The 15,856-nt window shown below is 53.3% G+C and overlaps 2 protein-coding genes across 4 annotated transcripts; both read left to right on the forward strand.

Annotated features, from left to right (window-relative positions):
• Positions 1-275: 275 nt before the first annotated feature.
• Positions 276-10,335, forward strand: LOC307080870 (bromodomain-containing protein 1-like). Of its 3 annotated transcripts, none has more exons than XM_079743819.1 (12): positions 276-552; positions 1,895-3,191; positions 4,068-4,425; positions 4,540-4,671; positions 4,998-5,126; positions 5,355-5,667; positions 5,844-6,113; positions 7,114-7,563; positions 7,669-7,807; positions 7,886-8,016; positions 9,607-9,755; positions 10,113-10,335. In XM_079743819.1, exons 2-12 carry the CDS (start codon positions 1,903-1,905, stop codon positions 10,125-10,127), a joined length of 3,375 nt encoding a protein of 1,124 aa, XP_079599945.1. In that variant the 5' UTR covers positions 276-552; positions 1,895-1,902; the 3' UTR covers positions 10,128-10,335. The 3 variants fall into 3 exon arrangements, with proteins under 3 accessions (XP_079599945.1, XP_079599946.1, XP_079599947.1); XM_079743820.1 differs by having other exon boundaries at positions 4,068-4,401; XM_079743821.1 differs by having other exon boundaries at positions 4,068-4,224.
• A 2,198-nt stretch (positions 10,336-12,533) lies between these two features.
• Positions 12,534-15,648, forward strand: LOC307080265 (zona pellucida sperm-binding protein 3-like; the record flags this gene model as incomplete). The annotated part of the gene is made up of 8 exons (XM_079742909.1): positions 12,534-12,980; positions 13,474-13,592; positions 13,822-13,925; positions 14,122-14,299; positions 14,708-14,825; positions 14,936-15,018; positions 15,275-15,360; positions 15,550-15,648. 8 exons carry the CDS (start codon positions 12,534-12,536, stop codon positions 15,612-15,614), a joined length of 1,200 nt encoding a protein of 399 aa, XP_079599035.1. The 3' UTR covers positions 15,615-15,648.
• Positions 15,649-15,856: the final 208 nt, after the last annotated feature.

Raw genomic sequence — 15,856 nt, forward strand, 5'->3', positions numbered from 1 at the left:
TGAACCGACACATTTAATGAAAGCATTATTAATGAACATGAACTGTTTAAAGTTGAATAATATTTACTTTTATTAAATTCAAATTGATTACAAGTTAGGGTACCAAAGTATATAAAAGGTTCTGAGAAAGACCACTAGGGATATACAATAAACATACTAAGCAGATACACGGTGAAATATTTAAATTTAAATCCCAAACTTCCTGGTCCTGGTGGTGGCGTGATGACGTCACTCCGCCGCGGCCGCGTGATGACGTCACTGCGTTGTTGTTGGGGTCCGAGACGCTCCACGGACGACCAGGGAAGCCCAAATAATAGTGAATTATAGCGTTCATATTTCACCTATATGGACTAAAACCCACCTGGATGCCGATCAAACCCGCGGTGTTGGCAGATCCCCTCGTCGCGGCGGTCCGGGAGCCTGGCTGCACACTGCAGACAGAGATATAACAGCTATACACCGGGCATAGGGGGGTATTAGGTCTGGTCGGATGTGGATCTACTACCCAAGGCCGCTGTTTTTAGAAAGCCTGTAACTCCTGAACACCACCGGGTAATTATGATATATATTGTTACTGTGACGCCCGGATTCCTTGGTGCCGTGCGGCGGACTTTAAACCCACGTATGGACCCGGTGTCGGCGGTCTGTTGGGCCGACAGGACCGCTGGAGCTCTGTGTTGTCCTGCTGGTCGCCATGTTACCCTCACAGGCTAACGGTAGCCTAGCCTGTTAGCTGTGGACTGTGTCCTGCTGTAATATTTGCCCAAGCTAACGTTAGCCTAGCCCGTTAGCTGTGGGACGCTGTCCTGCTGTTACACTTCCCCTAGCCAACGTTAGCCTAGCCTTTTAGCGTGGGACAGTGTCCTGCTGCAATACTTCCCCTAGCTAACGTTAGCCTAGCCTGTTAGCTGTGGGACAGTGTTCTGCTGTAATACTTCCCCAAGCTAACCTTAGCCTAGCCGGTGGACAGGTTGTCCTGGTCTTACCCTCTGACGTTAGCCAAGCACAGCCTGGTAGCCCTTTGAGAGAACGTCCTTGTGTTCTACACTTCCCCTAACGTTAGCCTAGCCTGCTAGCCAGCGGAAAGAGTGTTAGCCTAGCCGTTGGACAGTGTCCTGTTGTGGTTCCTGTTCCTCCGCTCACGAATTGGCTAGTAGAGCTATTTGTGGTAGAGTTAGTGGTTGGTAGAAGGCGTGAGTAGGAAAGTTACTAGGTAGTAGAGTTAACAGGTAGTATTGGTAACAGGTAGTATTGTGAGGGGTTAGTTTAGTGAGTAGAGGGAGAAGGTTGTAGAGGGGGTTGATTGGAGGGTTAGTGGGTAGTATAGTTGGTTAGTATAGATAGTGGGTAGTAGGGTTTGTACAATGTTTCCCTAGGATGTTTTTCAAGCTAAGTTGTGTGTGAGGTATATGATACTGATGTGCATGGTGCTGATGTGCATGTGCAAGATGCTGATGTGTGTGTGTGTGTGTGTGTGTGCACACGGTGCTGATGTGCATGGGGCTGATGTGCCCAGTGTTGATGCTGATGTTCACGGTGCTGATGTGCGTGTGCACGGTGCTGATGGGCACGGTACTGACGTGAGAGGTTTTAGATCATTGATTGCAGTAGGGCTCTGTGCATTCAAACATCTCATGGTACAGCAAATGCCAAATACAGTATGATCAATTAGTCATGATCAATTCATCATACAGTATGAGAATTATTTTTCTTCTATAACAGAACCATATTTATCGCAAAGTATTCTCACATATTTGTAACTGGAGCTCAGTAAAGTGTCCGGTGTATGGCCGGCGTATTGCACAGGTGGTCTGAATAGGATCAATTGTCAAATGAGTTCAGTGTCTTGCGGTAGGGAGGAAGTTAAAACGTGTGGTTCATATGGTCCTCCTAGGTGCCGCCATGAGGAAGAAGGGTCCCCACCCGCGCGTGGTCCTGCCCAAGAGGGACTCCTCGCCCATCAAGCCGTCGGCCAACCGCGAGACCCTGACGTACGCCCAGGCTCAGCGCATCGTTGAGCTGGAGGTGGACGGCCGCCCGCACCGCCTCAGCATCTTCGACAAGCTGGAGGTGGTTGGCGACGACACGGCCACCGCCCAGGAGATCATGGAGTGCAACAGCAACAAGGAGAACCATGAGAAGCCCCCGCAGGTCCTGGTGCGCTCGGCCCGCCTGAAGAACAGCCAGCAGAGGAAGAGTGGGGCGGCGGCGGCGCCGCCAGGCCCCCCCAGCAGCGCCCTCCTGGAGCCCCGCTTCCGCACGGTGGAGTACAACCTGCCGGTGGTCCCGCGGCGGCCCGCCGCCTTCTACCAGTACACGGAGCAGACGGAGGAGGAGCTGGACGAGGAGGTGGAGTACGACATGGACGAGGAGGACTACGCCTGGCTGGAGCTCCTCAACGAGAGGCGGAGGAGTGAGGGCGTCAGCCAGGTCTCCTACAACCTCTTCGAGTTCCTCATGGACCGGTTGGAGAAGGAGTCCCTGGGCGAGCAGCGCTCCCCAGTGGACGAGGACGCCGTGTGCTGCATCTGCATGGACGGGGACGCCGCCGACAGCAACGTCATCCTGTTCTGCGACGCGTGTGACATCGCCGTGCACCAGGAGTGCTACGGCGTGCCCTACGTGCCCGAGGGCCAGTGGCTCTGTCGCCACTGCCTGCAGCGGCCGGCGCGGCCCGCCGAGTGCCTCTTCTGCCCCAACCGGGGCGGCGCCCTCAAGAAGACGGACGACGACCGCTGGGGCCACGTGGCGTGCGCGCTGTGGGTGCCCGAGGTGGGCTTCTCGGACACGGTGTTCATCGAGCCCATCGACGGCGTGGGGAACATCCCGCCGGCCCGCTGGAAGCTGACCTGCTCGCTGTGCAAGGAGAAGGGCGCCGGCGCCTGCATCCAGTGCCACCGCGCCAACTGCTACACGGCCTTCCACGTGAGCTGCGCCCAGCGGGCCGGCCTCTACATGAAGATGGAGCCCGTCAGGGAGCCCAGCGAGGCGGGGGCCGCCGCCTTCTCCGTCAAGAAGACGGCCTACTGCTGCGCTCACACGCCGGAGGGCTGCGACCGGCGGCCGCTGCACGTCTACGACCAGCCCGGGGACCGCAAGCCCGGCAAGCAGAGGAGCAAAACCAAGATCAAGAGAGAGGAGCCCGACCCGGAGGCACCGGCCATCAGCGGGCCCAGCATCACCCTGTCTAGGTAGGTACTAGGTCCGCTTCACCCTGTCTAGGTGGGTACTAGGTCCACTTCACCCTGTCCAGGTAGGTACTAGGTCCGCTTCACCCTGTCTAGGTGGGTACTAGGTCCACTTCACCCTGTCTAGGTGGGTACTAGGTCCACTTCACCCTGTCTAGGTGGGTACTAGGTCCACTTCACCCTGTCTAGGTGGGTACTAGGTCCACTTCACTCTGTCTAGGTGGGTACTAGGCCCACTTCACCCTGTCTAGGTGGGTACTAGGTCCACTTCACTCTGTCTAGGTCGGTACTAGGTCCACTTCACCCTGTCTAGATCGGTACTTGGCCCACATCACCCTGTCCAGTAGGGCTGCTCGATTATGGAAAAAATCATAATAACGATTATTTTGGTCAATATTGAAATCCCGATAATTCAAATGATTATTTTTGAGTTTGAAAACATGATGTATTTATTCAGCATGTCTCCCAAAAACCCTTTGTAACTGAGAACTTTGAAATTTCGACTTAAAAAAATACACAAAATGGTCAAAAAGAAAATGTTCAATCCAAAATAATGTACAGATATGTATCCAGCACTTTCTATAAAACATAAAAAAAAAAAAAAAAAATCGATTTCATTAGTTTTGTGATCCTTTGACGCTAAAATAAAAACTGAGATCGAATTTCGATTAATCGCCCTGCCCTACTGTCTAGGTAGGCCCAGCATCACCCCGTCTTCGTAGGTCCATGTAGGCATGTAGGTCCAGGTAGTCCTGTAGGTCCAGATTGGCCCAGCATTACCCAGTACAGGCAGCCTGTAGGTCCATGTGCAAGCCAAGAAAATACATAAATAAGCTGTTTCCTAACTGTCGTTTTTTTACATCCTCCTGTGTCTCTCAGCTTCGAGAGCATCGTGAACCAGGTGGCGGTCCAGAAGAAGAGGTCCTTCGTGGAGAGAGTTCTGAGCTATTGGGTCCTGAAGAGACAGTCCAGGAACAATGTCCCCCTGATCCGCCGGCTGCAAGCCAACTCCCAGCCCCCAAAGAACCACCAACCGGTCAGTCCTAAGACCGACCAAATGGTCAGTCCTCCTAAGACCCACCAAACGGTCAGTCCTAACCCCCAGACCCCCAAGAACCACCAACTGGTCAGTCCTAAGACCAGCCCAACGGTCAGTACTGAGACCCACCAACCGGTCAGTCCTACCCCCCAGCCCCCCAGGACCCACCTACCGGTCAGTCCTAAGACCAGCCCAACGGTCAGTCCTCCTAACACCCAGCCCCCCAGTACAATGAGTCCGTCAGTCAGTCCTAACCCAGGTCCAGGGGTCAGGAAGGGGGCGCGTTGTAACCCGGTGTGTTTGTGACTGCAGGAGTTCCGCCTGGAGCGCAGCCAGGAGCTGAAGGAGCAGCTGACGGAGTGGCACCGCCTGAGGCACGACCTGGAGAGGGCCCGCCTGCTGCTGGAGCTCATCCGCAAGAGGGAGAAGCTCAAGAGGGAGGAGGTGGGTCGGGAGGGAGGGAGGGAGAACCTGGTCTACAGGAGAACCTGGTCTACAGGGAGAGCCTGGTCTACAGGGGAGGGGTTAGCCTGGTCAACAGGTAGAACCTGGTCATGTGGTCTACAGTTAGAACCTGGTCCTGAGGTCTAACGTTGTCCTGAGGTGCACTCCTGGTGCACGGCGATGTCGTACGCGTCGTAGAACAGGATGGCGTTGCTGTCGGCGGCGTCCCCGTCCATGCAGATCCAGCACACGGCGTCAAACCTGTTGTAACGTGGTCTTGAGGTCTAACGTGGTCCTGAGGTCTAACCTGTCTCTGTGCTCTTCAGGTGAAGCTGCAGCAGTCTCTTCTGGAGGTCCAGCTGACTCCCCTCAACATCCTGATGAGAGCCGTCCTCGCCCAGCTGCAGGATAAGGACTCTTACAACATCTTCGCCCAGCCAGTCAGCCTCAAAGAGGTCATTATTATATATATAAAATATATTATGTCCCCTTTCAGTCCCTGACTTCCTGTCTAATGCCTTCTGTGTCTCATGACTTCCTGTATAACTTCTCCTCATGTCCCTGACTTCCAGTCTAACTCCTCTTGACTTCCAGTCTAACTCCTCTTGACTTCCAGTCTAACTCCTCTTGACTTCCAGTCTAACTCCTCCTGACTTCCTGTCTAACCTCTCCTGTCTGCTCAGGTCCCAGACTACCTGGACCACATCAGTCAGCCCATGGACTTCTCTACGGTGCGGAAGCGGATCGAGGCCCACCACTACAGCAGCCTGGAGGCTCTGGAGGAGGACTTCAACCTCATCATCTCCAACTGCATGACCTACAACAATCCAGAGTCCTTCTTCTACAAGGCGGCGCAGCGCATGCAGGACCACGGCGGGGCCATCCTCCGCAAGGCCCGGCGCCAGGCCCATCGGGTCGGCTACCAGGTCCCCGGGGGCACCCACCTCCCCACCGCCCCCCCGCCGGAGGAGCCAGCCCCCTTCAGCTGGGAGCACGGTGAGAGAGCACCTAGCAGCAAGCCCCATAGAGATAGGTCAGGATGTGTTGTGTTAGGATGTGTTGTGTCTCTGCACTGGACTGGACTTAAGTTTCAGTGGGCCGTGTCCTGAGGCCAGTCTGTTATGTTAATGTTATGATCTGATATGTTAATGTAATGTTATGCTATGTTCTAGTGGACCGTGTGCTGAGCCCGGCCTACCGCCTGCAGACCCCGCTGCAGCAGCAGCTGGAGGAGCTGCTGGAGCAGCTGGACGCCTGCGTGTCCATGAAGCAAAGCCCCTCGCGCAGCAAGCGGCTCAAGCTGCTGAAGAAGAGCATTGTGGAGGTCCGGGCCCAGCTCAACCGGCCCCTCCACACTCGGACCCCCGCCCCGGGCCCCTTGCAGCCCGCGGAGATGCCCCCTGCTGAGGCTCAGGGCTCCCCAGCCCCCACACACAACCATGGTACGTCACACGCACATAGTCAGTCACCCGTCAGTCACACGGTCGTTCCTCCAGGACCGTAGCGCTGTCTCCTGACCCAGGACCTGCTGCGTGGCGCTTGTGTCCAGAGTGACTCTAGAGACTCTGTGTCTGACTCTAGAGGTGCTCTGTGTCTCTAGGGGTGCTTTGTGTTTCTAGGGGTGCTCTGTGTCTGACACTAGAGGTGCTCTGTGTCTGACTCTAGAGGTGCTCTGTGTCTGACTCTAGAGGTGCTCTGTGTCTCTAGAGGTGCTCTGTGTCTCTAGGGGTGCTTTGTGTCTCTAGGGGTGCTCTGTGTCTGACTCTAGAGGTGCTCTGTGTCTGACTCTAGAGGTGCTCTGTGTCTGACTCTAGAGGTGCTCTGTGTCTCTAGAGGTGCTCTGTGTCTCTAGGGGTGCTTTGTGTCTCTAGGGGTGCTCTGTGTCTGACTCTAGAGGTGCTCTGTGTCTCTAGGGGTGCTTTGTGTCTCTAGGGGTGCTCTGTGTCTGACTCTAGAGGTGCTCTGTGTCTGACTCTAGAGGTGCTCTGTGTCTCTAGGGGTGCTTTGTGTCTCTAGGGGTGCTCTGTGTCTGACTCTAGGGGTGCTCTGTGTCTGACTCTAGGGGTGCTCTGTGTCTGACTCTAGGGGTGCTCTGTGTCTGACTCTAGGGGTGCTCTGTGTCTCTAGGGGTGCTCTGTGTCTCTAGAGGTGCTCTGTGTCTCTAGGGGTGCTCTGTGTCTCTAGGGGTGCTCTGTGTCTCTAGGGGTGCTCTGTGTCTCTAGAGGTGCTCTGTGTCTCTAGAGGTGCTCTGTGTCTCTAGGGGTGCTCTGTGTCTCTAGGGGTGCTTTGTATCTCTAGGGGTGCTCTGTGTCTGACTCTAGGGGTGCTCTGTGTCTCTAGGGGTGCTCTGTGTCTGACTCTAGAGGTGCTCTGTGTCTCTAGGGGTGCTTTGTGTCTCTAGAGGTGCTCTGTGTCTGACTGTCTGTCCGTCTCCCTGGACAGAGGAGCGCTCTTTACCGCCGCCCCCTGCCCAGCCACTGTGCTCCCTAGCAGGAGACCCCCCCGGTTCTCCCCACCCGTCCAGCCCCGACGCCTCCGCCCCACCGCCCATCACAGAAACCACTACCTCAGAGCCACAGGGCCCGCCCGCCGCCGCCCCGCCCCCGACCGGCCCAACCGGACCCCCGACCGGGCCCTGCAGACCCCCCGCTGGTCGGCGCAGCAGCCTTCTCTTCCGTAAGTCCAAGAGCGTCAGCCCGCTGAAAGCTCCCCCGGCGGGCGGCGTCTCCCCGGGCGGCGTCCCGCCGGGCTCCCCGCCCCTGGGGACCAAGAGCTTCCTGTCGGTGGTGATCCCCCGCCTTGAGACCCTCCTGCTGCCCAGGAAGAGGGCCCGCAGCGCCAGCACAGACCGGGGCCGCGAGGGGGACTGCCCCAGAAAACGCCTCGACACAGGTACGAGAGGAGGAGGGGAGAGGGAGGGGTACAGGGGGAGAGAGAGGGGGGGGGGGGGGATACAGGGAAGTAACCACCTTCCTGTTTCTTCCCGGTTGGGATCAGGATTGGCCAACGGCTTCGTGGTGGAGGAGGAGGAGGGAGAGGATGAAGGGTCAGGGTCCAGCCGCCTCCTGGAGCCTCGGAGGCGCTGTGCCTCAGAGTCCAGCATCTCCTCCAGCGGCAGTCTTCTCTGCAGCACCAGGTACCCACAATGCAGCAGGAGGAACCCGAGCGAGCGGACACAAAGCCAACGGTGTGTGACTGAGTGTCTGTCTTGCAGCACAGTGACTGTACAGAAGAGTTTGAAAGGGCGCTCCCTGGTGGCACGGCGGTGCACTGCAGACGATAAGACCTCACGCCTCACCTGCAGGGAGCACACGCAGCTCCCCAGAGACGTACACCTGGCCACAGGTGAGGGGCCGGGGACAGCCAATAGGAAAAGAGCTGGGGACAGCCAATAGGACGAGAGGCTGGGGACTGCCAATCGGACCAAAATGCCGGGGACAGCCAATAGCACGAGGGGCCGGGGACAGCCAATAGGACGAGGGGCCGGGGACAGCCAATAGGATGAGGGGCTGGGGACAGCCAATAGGACATGGGGCTGGGGACAGCCAATAGGACGAGGGGCTGGGGACAGCCAATAGGACGAGGGGCTGGGGACAGCCAATAGGATGAGGGGATGGGGACAGCCAATAGGACGAGGGGCTGGGGACAGCCAATAGGCGAGGGCTGGGGACAGCCAATAGGACGACGGGCTGGGGACAGCCAATAGGACGAGGGGCTGGGGACAGCCAATGGGACGAGGGGCTGGGGACAGCCAATGGGACGAGGGGCTGGGGACAGCCAATAGGCGAGGGCTGGGGACAGCCAATAGGACGAGGGGCTGGGGACAGCCAATAGGACGAGGGGCCGGGGACCGACAATAGGACAAGGGCTGGGAACAGCCAATAGCAGGGGACAATGGGGTTTGTGTATCAGCACTGTGGGGCCACAGAGTACAGTACTACCATGACAACAGTACAGGATTAATTTAGTACTGTACTATAGTCATCATAGTACAGCACTTTACTACAGTATGAGAACAGTAGGGTACAGTATTCTATTGTAGGGTACAGTAGGGTACAGTATAGTAGGGTACTGAGGTATAGTAGGGAACTTTACTACAGTAGGGTACAGTACTACAATAGGGTATTGTACAGTAGGTTATAGTAGGGTACTGTAGTCTAGAAGGGACTTTACTACAGTGTGTGTACAGTAGGGTACAGTACTACACTAGGGAATTGTAGTATAGTACAGTCCCTCCAGAAAAATGCAGCATTTTTTGTGATTGTTGCGGCCAAAAATCCTTGATTATGCGGCCGTTTTCTTTAAAAATGCGATGAAATATGCAGCATATTTATGCAATTTTATGCTACGAAATTGTGGGAACTTGCAAAAAATGCGGGAACTTGCAAAAAATGCAGCTTTTCGATGATGTTCACGTCGCGTAATTACTTCACTTCATAACGTTCCCATGGCAACAGGGAGAAATGGCTGCTCTTGTGTGAAGTGAACGCAGCATTTTTCAACTTTCTGCTAAGATATATGTGACTTTTTTGCAACGAAAATGCGGGGATTATGAAATCATGCAAGTCCCGCATAATTTGCGCGGAAATCGGCAATTTATGCGGTGAAAGTGCGGCATATTTCAAATAAAATGCGACCCCCGCATGAATAAGCAGACTTTGGCTGATTACGCGTTGAATTATGCGATCGCATAATCGCGTTTTTCTGGAGGGACTGATAGTAGGGTACTGTAGTATAGAAGGGACTTTACTACAGTATGTGTACAGTAGGGTACAGTACTACAGTAGGGTATTGTAGTACATTAGGGTATTGTAGTACAGTAGGGTACAGTAGGGTATTGTAGTAGGGTACTGTAGTACAGTAGGGTACATTACTGTGATTGGCTGTTGCCAGGAGACGTACTTAGCCCCTCCCCCCTCCTCCCTGTGTCCTCAGACCACGGTGCCCAAAATGGCGACGGGGGCGTGGACTCTCAGCGGGGGGCGGACGGCCCCCCCGGCCGGGCGGTGACCCGGAGAGCTGACGCCATACCGCTCCGCAGAGAAGCTCTACCTCGCTCCCTCCTCAGACAGCAGGCCCAGCTGGTGAGCTGCTCCTTCTTTTCCTCCTCCTTCTACTCATCCATCTCCTCCTCTTTAATCTACTCCTCCTCTACCTCTAATCCTCCCCATCTCCTACCATTTCCTCCTCCTCCTCCTCCTCCTCCTCCTCCTCCTCCTCCTCCTCCTCCTCCTCCTCTTCTTCTTTTGAGTCCCGTCTAGCGTCAGCTCCCCATGTGTTTCAGCAGGTGAATGAGTGAATCCCAGAGGTGATTATTTTCATCATCATGTGGTTTTGGCCGGTCCCGGCTGACACATTGGTGACTCACTCTGATTGGCTCACATGCCTTGTGATGTCATCACTATGGGTTTTTCTGACCTTTGACCGCTCTCTGCTTCCAGGCAATGGCTTCCTAGAACCAAGATGGTGCCTGCGGGGTCAGCAAGATGGTGGGCTGCGTGCATCGTGACCTCTGACCTCGGACCCACAGCACCCTGAAATACTTATACCTCTGACCTACTGTACCCTAAAGTACTCTGACCTACTGTACCCTGACCTCTGACCTACTGTACCCTAATGTACCCTGACCTCTGACCTACTGTACAGTGACCTCTTACCTACTGTACCCTAAAGTACCCTCACCTATGACCTACTGTACCCCTTAGTACCCTGACGTCTGACCTACAGTACCCCAAAGTGCCCTGATCGCTGACTTACTGTACCCTAAAGTACCCTGACCTACTGTACCCTACAGTCAAGGTTAGGGTTCATCCCCTGAAGCTACTGAGTAACAACATGACCTTTAACCCCACCCAGACGAGGCCCGACACTAAATTATTTCACGTTTGCTGTTGCTACGGTGAGCGTTGATTCGCAGCTGTTGACGGAAGCTGCTGGTGCTATCTGTAGCCGCAGGGCTAGCTAGCTGCTGGTGCTATCTGTAGCTGCGGGGCTAGCTAACTGCTGGTGCTATCTGTAGCCGCGGGGCTAGCTAGCTGCAGGTGCTACATACTGTATCACCACAACCAGTTCTCATTTCTACTCCTTTTATTACTCTTTGCTTTCTTTGTAAGTTATTGAGTTGTGAAACTTCTCTGGCATTAACCTTTAGTGTGTTTTTGTTTTTTTATTCACTGTTTTTACCGGACTGTTGGGGTTTGTACATATTGATATAAAATCTATATTATAATAATAATGTATACTTAGAGAATCTCTCACAGGAACCAAGAAAGGCTGCCCTGTTCGTGTGTGTGTGTGTGTGTGTGTGTGTGTGTGTGTGTGTGTGTGTGTGTGTGTGTGTGTGTGTGTGTGTGTGTGTATTTATTGAGAACAGAGTAGTACGCCCCCACCTTGTTTGAATCTTCTTCCCTCGTTTTCTTTTTTATGAGTAGCATTAAATATGTCCATGTGTTTCTCCAGACTGATGATGATTTTATATTAAAACACTGAAGAATTAAAAAAACTATTGAATCACTCATCCCGCTGGTCTTGTCATGGTTAATGTGTTGTGCACTACACAGACTTCGCAACCTCAAACTGACGTAGATAAAACAAATATTGAGATGTCGGGTGTCTTTATGTGTAGTACAAGTGTACACGGGTGTCTGGATGGGGTTAGGGTATTTTTTAAGTTTTTTGTTATTGATATTTTTCTATTTAAAACTAATTCTGATAACGTTATTAATTTAACAATACCTGAAAAAATTATGTAATAGCGTTCCGATTTTAGAGCATGTTAATATCGGATGATGTAGCATCATCCAAGTAACGATGATGATGGTAGCCAATGTGCTGTTGATGATGCTAGTCAACATGCTGGTGATGATGGTGGTAGCCAATGTGCCACTACCTACCAAGGACATCGATTTTTTTCAGACTGCCAACTGTTACAGTCTCTGCCTTTCTCAAACACACCTGGTGGTGCCTGGGCTGCAGAGGGGTGATTATTTTACAAAGTGGGCATCATTAATGCAAATGGAAACACAAACAACTATGCACCAAAGAGCCACATTATGTATCTGAAGCATAACGCGATAGGTGTTGAGGCGAGAACGGCCAGGGCTGCTGCTCTTGGAATGACTAACTGATTGGATTTCAGATTTATCTCTTTTTCTAAAACACACGAAACAAAGAGAGGTCGATCAAATAAGCTAGGGTAGGCTAAACTAAACCAGGCGGAGCTAAACTATATTAAGCTTAACTTAGCTAGGCTAAGATAAGTGAGGTAAGAGAGGTGATGGTACCAATAACATCATAAATATAACAAACTTCTGTCTGAGAAACACCTTCAGTGCAGAATCTTTTAGCATTGTTGATATGTCTTATTTCTCCAATAGTTTTGATTGCTCCTTAGTTTACTGAACTTCTAATTGACAGACTCATGCTCTGTGATCAACATGAACTGACGATGGATGAATATTGATCTATCGAGTGATAGATCGAGGGTTGAATGGACAGACAGACAGGTTAGGATAAGAGGGGCTAAAATAGGCGGAAATATTAATATATTAATAAATATGAATGGGCTATTCTTCGGACTTCATGTCGAACGGGAATAAAGTAAAACTGCTCTAAATAAACACGTGAACAAATGAATAACGAAAAGATGACATTCAACTGAACTCAGAACATGGTGTTGATGGGCACCTGTCACTCAACAGCTGACAGGAGCCTGCGTTCAGGGCGGGGCTGCAGCTTGTTAGGCTCGTTAGCGGCCGGGCCTACAAGGGAGGCTTCAGCGGGGCTCAGTGTTTGCAGAAAGACTCGGCAGTCCAAGGTCCAAGTCCACGTGTGTATCTGACATTGCTGTTACCATTCCCAAAATGCAGTTTGCAACTCGACTCCTTTTCCTCGCCGGCAGCTGGCTGGCTTCAGGGGCCCAGTGGCCCCTGAAGCCCCACCTTCCGTACAGCTCACCTGTTGAACTGAGAGTCCAGCCTGCCCTCCAGATTAACCAGCAGCAGTTCCAGCAGAAGCTGGCCGTTGAGCAGCGTCCGGAGCTGTCCTGGCGGTACCCTGAGATGCCGGTGGAGCAGAGGAACCTGGCCCCGGACTTCACCCTCCGCCAGCCGGCGGCGCCAGAAAGCGTGCAGGTGGAGTGTGGAGAGCAGGTGGTGCAGGTGCTGGTCCAGAAGGACCTGATGGGCATCGGCCAGCTCATCCTTGGCTCGGACATCCTGCTGGGAAACTGCCCCCCCAGCGAGGAGCAGCTGGACGCCCAGGTCCTCGTCTTCAAGTACCCGCTCCACAGCTGCGGCAGCCAGCTGAGGGCAAGTATCTTCACAGGCTGGTATGAGTCTGGGGGGGTAGGACCTGGATCAGGACCTGGGGATAGGACTTGGATCTAGACCAGCATTGTGGTCTGTGGCTCTTGTAGCTGGAACTGTAGCTACAGGCTGGTAACCGGAAGGCTGCTAGATCGATCCCCGGCTCCTCACAGTGTCGAGGTGTCCCTGAGCAAGACAACTCACCCTGACCGCTCATGACGAGCTGGCTGTCGCCTTGCATGGCTGACACCATCGTCGGTGTGTGAATGGGTGAATGTTGGGTCATATTGTACAGTGCTTTGGGTGGCCTCTGGTTAGAAAAGAAAGATATAAAGGCAATGCATTTACTAGTTCTAATGGAAGAACTTGGGAGGTCTAGGGGGACTGTAGCTTCGAGGCTTAAGTTAAGTTCTAGATTTTTGTTCTCTGTCCTGAGCATCCATGTTCCGGTTGGTTGGGTATTTGATGGATTCTATTTTCCCATGTTTGGTTTCAGATGACGGAGGACGCCTTCATCTACCAGTTCACCCTCCTCTACACGCCCAGCGCCGTGGGACGGAGCCCCATCGTCCGCACGCAGGACGCTTCCATCTCCATCGAGTGCCACTACCCCAGGCAAGCCCTCCCCAGATGGGCCTTTGTCTCTAATCTGCTTTAATACCGCTACGAGGACGTACAGGTTTCGGCTTGCTCTTCAGGAGTCAAGACTTGTTTGAGTGATCAGGACTCGTTTGTGTTGGATCAGACCACGTTTGTGTGCCCGTGTGACCAGGACTGTTTTTTTGTGTGTGTGACCAGGACTGGTTTGTGTGTGTGTGTGACCAGGACTGGTTTATGTTTCCAGGAGTCAGGACGTGAGCAGCTCGGCCATGAAGCCCACCTGGACGCCCTTCATTGCCTCGGAGGCCTCTGAGGAGAGCCTGCACTTCTCTCTGAAACTCATGACCGGTACGTTGGCTCTGTTAAAGGACCTGAGTATACACATATCATCTATGACTCTTAAGAGTCATGGGCGTCTGGGTCTTAAGTGACTTAACGTGACTTGCCCTCTCGCTGGTCCGCTGTAGCATCAGGTCTCTGGTGGGACTGACTCTACTGTCCTTTGGACGGTGCTTCAAAAGTGCTCCTCTCTTTCTGTTTGCAGACGACTGGCAGTTTGAGCGGCCGTCCGCGCAGTACTTCCTGGGAGAGCGGCTCAACATCGAGGCATCAGTGGCACAGTTCCATCATGTGCCGCTGCGCGTGTTCGTCGACCACTGCGTGGCAACGCTGATCCCCAACACCAACACGGTCCCAAGATACACCTTCCTGGATAACTTCGGGTGAGGCCCTTGGTGCACCGCAGGGGGGGGGGGGGGGGGGGGCGAGAAAAACGGCTTCTAATTGATTCAAGGGGCGGCATGTGGCTCAGGAGGTAGTGCGGGTTGGCGGGTAACTGGAAGGTTGCTAATTCGAGTTACGCTGTGTCCCTGAGCAAGGCACCTAACCCTACCTGCTCCCGACGAACTGGATGTCGTCTTGCATGGTTGACTCCGCCGTCGTTGTGTGAATGTGAGGCAATATTTTACAGCACGTCGAGTGGCCACTGGTTAGAAAAGCGCTATATAAATGCATTTACCAAGTTTAGTTTCAGAATATGAGGGAGAAAATCCCCCACTTGGTTTTGCTTCTGAGGTTCTGCAAGTTGGATGTTTAGTCGGTGGTCTCATGACCAGGGGTTCTGTGTGCAGGTGTCTGATGGACGGCGTGCTGACCGGCTCCAGCTCCCACATCCTGCCTCGTGGTCAGGACGACAAGCTGAGGATCCAACTGGAGGCCTTCCGCTTCCAGCACGAGTCCAGCGGAGTGGTGAGTCTGCTCCACACCAGAAGGGTCTGGGCTCCGTGTGGGACGGCCCGGAGTCCTTGGAGCTCCTCTTGATGAGACGTCCTTGTTAACGAGGTCGCCGTGTTCCTCAGATCTACATCACCTGCAGCCTGAGGGCCACCATGGCGGCCGAGCCGGTCAGCGCCACCAGCAAAGCGTGCTCCTTCTCTGACCGGTACGTCTGCGCGCCTCACGCCCTCGTATGATGTTTGAGACAGGACCTTGGGTTGGACTAGAGGTTGAATCCCAGTACTTGAGAGATTGACCTAGTGCTGGACCAGAGGGTCTTTATACCGGACTACAAGAGGCTATCGCTCCTCTCAGTGAGGGATGTGGAATATTGGTATTTGATATAGGGAAGAGCGGGTGTTTTTTTTTTTTTGTGCAGCACTAACGCATCGCTGATTCTGATTGGTTCCTTGTGATCCCAGCTGGAGGGAAGCCGGTGGATTCCACAACGAATGCTCCTGTTGTGAGACATCCTGTGGTTCTGGAGGAGCGATGGCTCAACCCCTGGGTACGTAGACCACCTTCAGGGGGTGGCTGCTGGCCTACGCTGGGGCATTTGGGTTGCTGGAACTGGTTTAGACTGGACCATTGGGGTGTTGGAACTGGATTAGACTGGACCATTGGGGCTGCTGGAACTTGATTAGACTGGAGCTGGTTAAGAATGGAGGTGGTTTAATGACATTTGTTGTTTCTTTAGGCCAACAGTGGGAGTTGGAGAAGGCAGTGGGGCCGATTGGCGTGGACCAGCTGCCCCTCAAGTGAAGCCTTGTATCTCACAGACTCAAATAAATACTGCTTCTAAAATCTACACTGGTTCATTTATTTTTTTGTGTACACTTGGCCTCTGCTTTATATGACAATATTCAAAAAATGTACTTTTTATCCCACTTATTGAATCCAGCTATTTTTTTTTAAACGATGATACTCTCACTTCGAAGTTTCTAAGGTCACCACACCATATTGTTTATACATGTCTGACTCGTCAGACCTTTTCATACCTGATC

This window comes from Pollachius pollachius, assembly GCF_949987615.1.
Source record: "Pollachius pollachius genome assembly, chromosome: 9".
In the NCBI taxonomy this organism is placed as follows: Eukaryota; Metazoa; Chordata; class Actinopteri; order Gadiformes; family Gadidae; genus Pollachius; species Pollachius pollachius.

Excerpts from the sequence above, each read along its gene's own strand:
- LOC307080870 (XM_079743819.1), top strand. The coding sequence starts at position 1,903 with ATGAGGAAGAAGGGTCCCCACCCGCGCGTGGTCCTGCCCAAGAGGGAC. Across the intron at positions 4,426-4,539 it reads GTCCTAAGACCAGCCCAACG|GAGTTCCGCCTGGAGCGCAG; the intron begins GTCAGTCCTCCT and ends TTGTGACTGCAG. Across the intron at positions 5,127-5,354 it reads AGCCAGTCAGCCTCAAAGAG|GTCCCAGACTACCTGGACCA; the intron begins GTCATTATTATA and ends CTGTCTGCTCAG.